This window comes from Theobroma cacao, chromosome 1 (assembly GCF_053813885.1).
Source record: "Theobroma cacao isolate CCN51 chromosome 1, ASM5381388v1, whole genome shotgun sequence".
In the NCBI taxonomy this organism is placed as follows: Eukaryota; Viridiplantae; Streptophyta; class Magnoliopsida; order Malvales; family Malvaceae; genus Theobroma; species Theobroma cacao.
In genome coordinates this window covers 40,313,629-40,324,405 of record NC_142639.1, presented here as the reverse complement: position 1 = coordinate 40,324,405, position 10,777 = coordinate 40,313,629, and the positions used below count along the sequence as shown (strand labels likewise).

The 10,777-nt window shown below is 33.0% G+C and overlaps 1 protein-coding gene across 3 annotated transcripts; it reads right to left on the bottom strand.

Annotated features, from left to right (window-relative positions):
- Positions 1–1,893: 1,893 nt before the first annotated feature.
- PP2-A13 (phloem protein 2-A13) lies at positions 1,894–4,206 on the bottom strand. 3 transcript variants are annotated; one of them, XM_018114298.2, is made up of 3 exons: positions 3,173–4,206; positions 2,948–3,066; positions 1,894–2,480 (listed from the first exon to the last, which is right to left on the bottom strand). In XM_018114298.2, exons 1-3 carry the CDS (start codon positions 3,491–3,493, stop codon positions 2,432–2,434), a joined length of 489 nt encoding a protein of 162 aa, XP_017969787.2. In that variant the 5' UTR covers positions 3,494–4,206; the 3' UTR covers positions 1,894–2,431. The 3 variants fall into 3 exon arrangements, with proteins under 3 accessions (XP_017969787.2, XP_088659132.1, XP_017969786.2); XM_088803006.1 differs by having other exon boundaries at positions 1,894–2,460; positions 3,173–4,191; XM_018114297.2 differs by having other exon boundaries at positions 1,894–2,418; positions 3,173–4,183.
- Between the last annotated feature and the right edge of the window lie 6,571 nt (positions 4,207–10,777).

The window sequence follows — 10,777 nt, the reverse complement described above, 5'->3', positions numbered from 1 at the left end:
GAATAATTGACCATCATTAATATACTTTTCAAATATATTTTATATATAAAAATATTTTTCATATATATCTTAAAATTATTTTATTAAAATTGAAATAATTGATCAAAGTGATTGAGATAAATGAATTTTTATTATTTTTTATATTTTGATTTATAATTTTTTTATGAAAATTAGATTAATTTAAATTTTGAAAATTTAAAATTGAATTAACTGAACCAATCAAATACTCCCCTTAGACTAAGAATCAAAGAAAAAAATTAGTATAATGAGAAGTGAGGAATATTTAGAGTCAATTTTGAGAGGGAGAGCTGAGACGTGAAGGGAAACCGCTTGAAACTGACTTAAACCCAATTGACTACTAGTCCAAGTCCAGGGAGGCCGGTCCAACCAACCATTGTTATCAAACAGTGTGAGCAGCTAAGGAAAGAGAGGGACTACCAACAAGGAATAAAAAAGAAAAAACGAATCACTCCATCCATAAACTGAACGAGAAAAAAAAATAAAAAAAAAAATTGAAAGAGACTGATAATAATATTCACCACCTAAAAATTTTTTTATTGTTATCATTAAGAGCTATTTTTTGTAGGAGTTACAAAATAGATAAAGAAAAAGATAATATCCAACTACTCATTTACTATACCGAAATTCTTTGTTCTCTTACCCTATTATTAATGGAAACATTAGATTTTTATTAGGTTGATGTCACGGGAGTAGTATGCTCTTCTCAAAAGATTAAAACATATGAAATGTGCAATGTTAACATTTATAAATTTAAAATCTCTCTTTTATTTATTCAATGTGATATTCTGTATCATTTTATTTCACACAAATTCGTGATCTCTTTATCGCAAGTAAGGTTATTTTGTCTACTATATTGATTGAATTGCTAAAGAGATCGGAGTTGAGTACGGGTTAATTTTGGTATCACTTCGTGATAGATCATTAACTTTTTCTCAAAATGACTAATGTGATGGAGCGTGTAACATCCACGTTCACAAGTTTAAGATTCTTTTTTTATTTATTCGTTATGAAATTTTGTAAAATTGAGGGATGAAAATATCGTATCTCACCTAATTTTTTTATTTTTTTGTCTCCTTTATGTCTATTTATCAAATGAGAGAATATAGTTTTATCTTGCTTTTCTATTATTCATTCCCATTGCCATCCTTTTCCGGTTTTTCCCTCATATTGATACCCATGCAACCAAATACAGTGTACGTTATAAAATGGCCACAAAAATCGATTTGTGATAAAGAGATAAGAATTTAGGTATGAAATCTCTCTCCAAAAACAAATCTGATTTCATTAATTAGCGTAAAATGTACCCTATACATGCTAATTGGGAAGTCAATAACCCAGAAGAAAAAAATGGGATTTGCATATTTGAACAGGTTAGGCAAACAGGTTGTAAAGATTTGTCAAAGTATTCAAGTCGGAAGAAACTCGATATGTGAATTGGGACAGGTGGTATCTCTGTAAGTGTCAGGGATAGAACCCGCCCTGTTTCTACCCTGTTTTTGTGGGGTAGATTTTTGTAAAGTTCTTTTTGAATACAACTCTTGCTTTACAACAAAAAAAATAAATAGATAAAGGTATACTAACTATTAAGGATTCAGTCGGGGTCCATGCATATCTTTCCAGCTAATCAGGCAATAATTTATACTTTTTAGACAAAAACAATTCAATTTGCTAGTTGCTGTCAGGCTGTTGGTTCCAAAACTAGTCAACAACCTGATAGTCCAGTTTCATGAACTCAGACAACTTCTGTTACGGCGAAACATTTGCTCTAACCTGATGTCAGATATACAACTTCTGGTTCCAAAATTTTGCAGAAACTTGTCGGTAGCAGGACTTGTTATATTTTCCAGAAAAAACTATAACTGGAAGAAAAGATTTATACCCGATCAACGGAAACAATATATATTCTATTTTTCCGTAAACAGAAACCAAGCTAGCTCGATTACAGTTCGATATTTACAGCTCTCAATTTCTCATGGACATGATGATCTAAACTCTTTCCCTACACTACTGGGGTATATCAGAGCAGTATCAACACAAAGGCCTCCTTTGGTGTGAGTGCAATCAATCTGGGTCATGGAAAATTTGATTTTTGTCAATGCATTAGGATTCTCGACGATAAAATCACCCACATGGTAGAGAACCCAGTTCCCGGGGTTGTCTAAATAACACTGGGATACAGCACGTTGGCCGTCTGAGGTTGTCAGCTGGAATCGGGCGGGTTTTATGTCCCAGCCATGGACGTGCTCAGCGTTACAAAACCGGCGACCAAGCCTCTTTGAGGATTTCCCAAGCTGGAGTCTGAAGAATAGGCAATATGTTCCCGCCGGGAATTGAAACTCAAGCTCTCCGTCTACTTCAAACCACCAAATTTGCTGAAGGTATGCTACTGTAGGATATCTGCCATGCCAAATTAAGGGAAGAGAGATATCACTGCTCTGGCTGCTATTTCATATTCAGAACTGATTGCAATAAAAAATCATAATCAAGATACGAATCCACATTCAAAATGGATCTAACATACTCATGGGGCTTTAACCAACTTGTTAACAAAGGAATCTCAAAATCTGCCATCAGGTTTGTCAAGTTTCAATGATTTCATTGTTAAACCTTTTTCGTTGATGGATCCAGATTGCTCAAATTTGCTCGTTTCAACTGTAATCTAATATATGAAATCAGTCTAGCTTGCTAACATCTAAAAGGTTCAGCATAAAGACACGAAATGTACAGTGTTAGACTTGTCTAGTTAAGAGATCATTCAAATTGAGCGATTGCTGCGCTTTTAGACCAGAGACAGGGGATCCCGGCTAAAGTGCTGCGTGGTCTTAAATCTGAATCCTGGTTCGAGGCTTCCTTGACTCGTGAGTCGTGACTCGTAAAAATTGACAAGCACAAACTAAAATCTGACGAAGCAAGATGATAAACGCACCTCGATTCCTCGGTGGAAATATGACTCCAATATCTTCGATCATCAATCCCTGTAATTGTCAACGCCTTGGAAGAAATTGATAAACAAACCCCGCCTGTACTCTTATCCAACCATACCTCCTGCAGATAGCCAAAAGCCAACATTGTGTCATTAAACTAAAACCACACAGAAGGAAGAGAGAGTGAGAAGCAGGGGACCAAAAGAATTACTAGTGAAAAATATAACCTTTGTGCCAGCATCAAAGAGAATAGGCCTGCACAGCCTGGCATAAAGTTCTTTCCTCTGCAGAGTCAACAAAGTTGTGTCTCCTAGCACTTTCTCCACAATGAACCTATAATTGGAAGGCAATTTCGATTCCCATATAAAATCAGCCGATGAAGCGCCGCAAAAAGATCGGTTCAACCGAGACAATTTGCAAATCTCAGGTGGGTCTAACTGCGCCAAAACCAATGCCGCACAGCTCTCTGGTATGTCACCGAGTCTTGGCCTCGATGGAGGACCATCTCCATCGCCATCCGCTACAGCACCGGATATGTTTGCACCCATTAAGTCCCTTCTAGTTTGAACCCCAAAACCCAGAATTTTATCCTAAATTTGGGTTCTCCAAAAGGAACAGAAAACGGATATAAGTTTTGGGGTCCTTTAAACACAGAGATCAAGAAAAACAACCTGAAAAGAGGGGCCTTAAACACTGAACATCTTAACACTGAACATGAATCTGAAGTCAACGTCAAGTCAAACCGAATACAAGAGGGAAAAAATAGAGATATGCAGAGAAATATAAAACAGAATTTGTCATTTGAAATCTAAGGAAGAAACACAGAAAACCCTGAAAATTCAAAGCCGCCTGTTTTTGATACTTGCGAACAACATGTAATGTTACACAGACAAATAAACGTAAGGAAATAGAGACAAGAAAATTTGGATGACGATGCCTAAATTCTGTGTACACGCATCAGGATGGCTGTTTCTAAGAACAAAAGAAAAAGGAGAAGAGTCGAGAAAAGGGAGTTTTTCTTTATTTTTTTGTGGGTTAATAAGTGGAGACGAGAGTTTCTGAATCAGCCTCAGATGGTTTGAGCTGGACGAGGGGCGGGATCTTATCCACTCCAAGATTTAAAGGGGCCAGTTTCTTACGTGGTTTGGTAGTCCTAGGTTTGGCCCTAGCCTCATCTGTCTGCTGCAACGCGCTGCCACTGGGCGCGTCCGCTACAAATCTTGTGCTACTCGGATTATCAGTTTTCATTAGGCGGATTATTTACTTTATAGTGTGAGCTAAGATACCAAAAATGTCTTGGAAGATGCCTTGCATTTGGCCTTCGATGACAACAATTGAAAGGAAGAACATTTTTGCCAGAACATTGCAGCAGTTCATCTGCTGTTGTCCTTTTGTCTCTTCTTTAGATTTTAATGGCAGGAAATCTTTTCACTTTTTGGGTCACTCTGTTTCCCTTTCCTGGAAAAAGTCATACCAATATATTCTTTCCTTTTTTGTCCATATTCAAAGCAAAACATAGATGCTAGAAACCTAACACAGGGGCTTTGATCCTTAAGTTTAAACCAGAACGCTTACATCACAACCAAAGAACACTGCTGTCGATATAACATTAATTGAATGCAAGCCCTTATCCATTTTAACAGGCTTGGACCTCCCTTAATTGCAAACAAAAAGAAAAGTGGCATTTTTTTTTTATTTGCTTTTGTAGTTCGTGGCTGACAAGCAGGGGCGGAGCCTGTATAGTTTTAGGAGGGCCATGATCCTTCAAAATTTTTAAAACTTTTTTTATAGTATACAAAATTTATAAAATTTTTTATATATTCTCTTAATGGTCTTCTCAATAATTTTTTATTTAATAATTAATTTATATAAAAAAATCTCACTTGTTTCATTCAATTTTAATTTTTTTTATTTTTAATTTATATTATTATTTTTATTTATTTTTTATATTATTTGCTTATATATTATAAGTTTTCATAGATTTATTTTTTAAAATTTTTATAAACCATCAATCATAATTTTTTTATTATGTCATATATGAGTTTTCTCTTCCACTTGTCATGTTTGTCTTTTTTCTGTTATTTAAATTTTTTTATGATTTTAATTTTTAAAAATTAATAAATTATTATATAATTCTCAAATATAAGTTATAATATTACGTTATTACTTAAAATTTTATCAAAGTATCATTTTTTAATTAATCCTAACTATGTAAAAGGAAATTATCTTGAATATATCTTTTTTATATACTTTAAGTTTTATATTTAGTTGAAAAGAAATTATCTTGAATATATAGTTTTTAAATAATCTTAATTATATAAGAAGATATTATTAATCTTGTATATCGTATTTAACTATTTATATTTTATGTATTATAATTTTATATTTAGTATTATAAGTTTAGAGAAAAATAGAATAAGAACATTGGATGTTGAATGTATTAATTTTTTTTCAATTTTGATTAAAGTATGAGTAGGTTGAAAACATTTAAAAAATTATTTAAAAAAAAATATACAAATTGTCCAAATAATTCTCCTATACTTAAGCCATTAAGTCTCAATGTTTCAACTCATGAAAAAAAATAATGTGAATCAAAATATTTAACACTCAATCTTAAAAAAATAGTTTTTTTCAATAAATAATTTTTAATTGATAAATTTAAATTTAGAAAATATAATCGAGCACAATTTTACTTAAAAAATATTATAAGATTTTTTTTAATTTACATATTATATAAAATTATTTTTCATTAACAATCTTTTTATTATTGATTAAATTCAATATATTAATTTTTAAAATTTTTTACTTTGTCTGTCTCTAAGCTTTTCAATGCAAGTAAGTTAGTTCCGTTCCTCCTGACAAGTGTAAGAAAAACAGAGGCAGCAAACAAGAATTCTTTTCTTTTTCTATTTCATTAGGCTGAAAGCTTTCGTTTACCGACTCACCAACATCCAACTTTCTCATTGTATAAGCGTGGAACTCGTAGACACGAACATGCTATTTCATGGATTATGATGGTTTTATTGATTGGGTTGAGATGAAATGTAAACCTTTCTTTGTTTGCTACACAGAGAGAGAGAGAGAACAGAGGGGGAGTGTTACACTGGTTAGAACTTGATTGGATTTGTCGACGGTTGGAAGCAGACAAAGAAGCATGGCAAGCCTTTTTGAACAGATATATAATCGTGCGGTCGTATATTGACAGTAAACATAAGTTGAGGATAGAGTTTGAAGCAGTACTGAACTGATTGTGATTTGCTTTCGTGGCCTTGAGAAAGATCTTATCCCTTAAAACATTGGAAACAACATCCGAGGTATCAGAGACGCCTGGGATACGCACTTCAATCAATCCTGGATGCCTGAATCATTTCTGTTAAATGACTGATAAAGCCGCGTAAGCTTTTCTGGATGGAATACGTATTTCATTTAAATTGTACTTCTACCCGTCTAGCTAGCCCACCCTGTCTTTCGGCTTTATCTGATTCTTTCTTTTTTCGAGTTTGGTCCTTCATTCGGATTAGGCTGCCATTCATTCAGGGTTTAACCTAAATTAACAATAATAATCTTCATTGATTGACATTAGAAATAGTAAGGTCTTCGGTTTAAACCTACGTATCCTTATAAAATTTATTCAAATCCAGTTCTTATGTTATGATTAATTTTGATTCCTGACGACATAGGATATTGTCAGTTTATACATAATGTAACCACTCCAAACCACTGGCTGCTATGGGGAGGGATCAGTCGTCCATTAAATTCTATCAATTTTCAGTTGAGATTGTATATCAACTGTAACCAAGGAGAAGGGTGCTTGCTGCCTGCTGGCTGCTTTTACAACGAAGAACTTCATTCTTTCTTCGTAACAAGGAATGCAATTCAGCAGATCCCTGCAACTTTATTATTTTTTCCCTTTTAACCAGCACTTGCACTTTCACTGAGAAAAATGCTGTTCTTCACTCCTCGATTAATACTTCCCTAACCAAAAAGTGTCATCTCCTACAAAACTTTCCGCCCAGCCACTACTTTCATGTGATTAAACAAATGAAAAAGGCAACAAGCTAGATTTCTTTTTGATATGATTAAAGTAAAAAGAACCAAATTGGTTCTTTGGCATGATGTAATGAATGAATTATGGTTCAAATATTCTCCACCACCTTGTTGTTATAAACAACTTGGATGAGAGTTAACAATGGGAAAAGTCCAAATCTCTCTCTGCGTGGAACCGAGTCAGACGAGCATATGGACAAGGCGTGGGGCTTGGTGCCACTAACACGTTTCGGCTAATGACAGAGATTATCTGTTACATTATCCATTAAATTAAATTTGTCTGCTAGGAGTTAAAGTCAAACTAATTTGTGGATTAAATTTTGAATCCACATTCCATCAACTTCCCCCTTTTTGGCTTAGGAAAGAGAGAGAGAGAGGGGCACGGATGGCTGGCAAGCGGCAATCTCTCCCTGCCCTGCTTGCTTATTACAGAACTTAATTTTCCAACGGCAGTGGATATAAACTGCCATGTAAAAACCAGTTCCATGACCGGTTCATCTGCTGGTTTTCCTTTTAGACCCCCAGGGGTCTCAATCTCAATATAGGCCTAGGGCAATTGTACAATTCATCATGTGCAAATAAGGCCAATAGGTTCCATAACTAGCATTTCTACAATTAGTTTATGCTGATTGTAACAAAATTATATATCAGCTAGCGATTTCAACACAGACCACAGAGTGAAATTCTTGTAAAAGCACGAGTGCTGGAACAGTCCTCAGCATTTTGCACTACAATGAATGAAGGTCTAACATAAGACTTTAGAACAAATTAGAGGTTAACTATTGTAGCAGAGATGTAGTTGAAAGTTACACTGCTCAGGCTGTTCCCCAAGTTTTTTTATTACAAATTGAAACAAGGGAAAGTACTGATAAGAATGAAGATGCAACCTTGATTTTGCATGAAGAAGAATTGCTGGTTTTAGTTATACTTGTCAAAATAAGCTTGACTCATTCGGTCGATTTATTTTTTATTAAATATGAGATTGGTTAGATTTAAAAATTTAGGTTCATAATTAAATCGGATTTAAATGGGTTAATCCACCAAATCAGTGGGCTGAGGTGGGTTGGGGCAAGCCAGCCCTATGAGTCAAACAAATTAATAATTTTAATTAATTTAATAATTTAATATATTTAATTATATAAAATTAATAATTTAGTTATCAATAATATTACTTATTTTATATATTTCAATGTGTTTAATTTTTACTTATTAAATTAATAATTTTAATTTATAAATTAAATTATAAAATAATTTTATTAATAAAAAATTTATTAAGTAAAATTATAAAAATAATTTTTTTTTGTAAAAAAAAAGAAAGAAGTTGACCCAACCCACGCCATAGAGTGAGTTGAGTTGAAATTTTGACAACCTATATAAAAAATAAATTGACCGACCCAACTCATATTTTCTTAATCTACAAGAACTTGGACTGAACTGAACCGAACCAACTCATATTGACAGCTCTAGTTCTAGTTCTGGTTCTGTGCTATATTCCTTCTATTTCTATCATTCTTCAATCAGAGTGGCGCAGCCGAACCACGATGGGTCCATAACTCACAAGGCCCAAAACTGTAACCTCGCTTCTGGCGTTAGAGTAAGGCATCTCCCATCAGTTTTTTTCCTCATTCAGGAAAGGGAAAAGGAAAAAATGATTAACCCAAGGAAACCTTGCTTTGGAAATATAAATTGACTCTCTAATTGTAAACCAAGTCCAAGCAGGAACGACGCCTTTTGGTGGTTTTCTGGGTAGGCTCTGTTGTGGCGCTGTACCTTTTGATCTTGTGCAGGTTTAGGAAGACAGACAGGGATGTCCTGTTCCAAACGTATATTGGGAGGTTGTACCTGGCTTCAAGGTTGCAAGTATACCTTCCAATATACGTGTCTGCTTTTCTGGGATGTATTTTCGAAGGGGGAAAGAATTTATTCCCCTTCGTCTTAATGAACACCTTCTTAATGCCTTTAAAAAAAAAAAAATCCAAGCATAATGTTAAGAAACTTCCGAATATGTGATTTATATTACCTAAAATCCTATAATTATAAGGTAAAATATTTCGACATTTTTTAAGTTTTGACTATAATTTTATATGAGTCTATTAATATTGAAAATAAAGTTAAACAATCATTATGTTTTCGTCATATTTTTAAAATAATTTTATTTTTATTAATTTTAAAAATTATTACTGTATAAATTATAATTTTTTATTTTTTATTTTTTTTCTTTTATTAAAAAAAAATTCTTCTCTACTGACCGACTGGAATGAAAAAAGAAAGAGAGTTGAAAAAAAATATTTTAAATATTTCATACTTAGATATTAACGTTATTTACATGTTTAAGACAAAATATCTATTTTAAAAATTAATGGATCTATGGATTATAATCAAAACTTAAAAAATGAGAATATTTACCCTAATATATATATTAATAAATCATTTAATTAACGAAAATGGTTATATCTATTCATTATATTTAATTAATCCATAATCATTTTAACCATATTAATTGAATCAAATTAAGCTATGGTAGCAGTCATGTAAAGCAGCGGCTGTTTCGAACTACAAAACAAACGTCATATATGGGGTTTGGAAATATTGTTGTTGAAGAATAGACCAGCATATCCCTTGCATTATTATTTTCTTTTTGGGTACATATATCACAAGCTTGGAAATATTACTGTTGAAGAACAGACCAGCTTATCCCTTGCATTATTATTATTTTTGGTACATATATCACATGCTGGGGGGCTCATGGTCCCGATTTGTACTGAATATCCAATTATATCGTAATCTATATTCATGTGTTTCTTCTATATAAATCTAACCAGAAATTAGACAATCGTGCACGCAAATTAAGCATATAAAGAAATTAATCATCGATTTTAAGCATTAATTGTCTGCTAAGGACCATTATATACTTGTTTGTGGGTTCAGTGGTTTAGTTTAGAGCTTGAAATGACTATAGATTTATAAGTAGTCATAATGTTTATTCACATGACTTTAATGTTTATTAGATCTATAATCAATTAAAATCTTCCGGATAGATACATGAATGTTAATGTTATTTTTTTGGGTTAAAAAAGAAATTTTATATTCTTGACAAGACCAAATAGCTCACATGTAAAGCTTAATGTAGATGGCAGCTCACAAAGTATTTCTGGGAATCCACTGCAGGAGGTTTGGTAAGAGATGATGAAGCGAATTGGCCTTTTGCTTTTGTTCATAAGGTGGGAGTAACATACCCACATGTCGCAGAACTTTGGGCAATTTTTCAAAGCCGTAAATTATGTTGGGAGAGAGGTTTTAACAAGGTGCAAGTAGAAGCAAATTCAATGGTGGCTATTTAGAAGATCTCAAGCTTGAACTCTTCATTGTATCCATGTTCAAATTTACTAAGGCGAAATAAGGAGCTGTTACAACGAGATTGGAATTGTACTATTACTCACGTATATCGTGAGGCCAATCGAGGAGCCGATTGGATGGCAACAAACTATGAAGACTTAGAGATAAGTTTACATATTTTTAATGTTCCACCTCTAAATATTTATTCTATTTTATTAACAGATAAACTATGCATATCATAAACTAAAATAATGTAAGTTAACGTTTTGATTAATTGAATTTTTCTTTAAAAAAAAAATCATGCCATTTGTTATGATTGTGAAAGATATCAACCGACAATAAATTTAACGATGATTAAGGTCACATTTGTCATGTGAAATATTAGTGGCCAAAGATTCCAGCAGCCACAGACAATTACAATTCCTCCTTTACATCTAGATTTTGGTCCA

Bases quoted from the DNA above. Each gene is read 5' to 3' on its own strand.
- PP2-A13 (XM_088803006.1), bottom strand. From the start codon at position 3,493: ATGGGTGCAAACATATCCGGTGCTGTAGCGGATGGCGATGGAGATGGT. The intron at 3,067-3,172 runs GTTATATTTTTC...GGCTATCTGCAG, and splicing joins TCTTTGATGCTGGCACAAAG to GAGGTATGGTTGGATAAGAG. The intron at 2,461-2,947 runs GTGCGTTTATCA...ATGAAATAGCAG, and splicing joins ATTTCCACCGAGGAATCGAG to CCAGAGCAGTGATATCTCTC.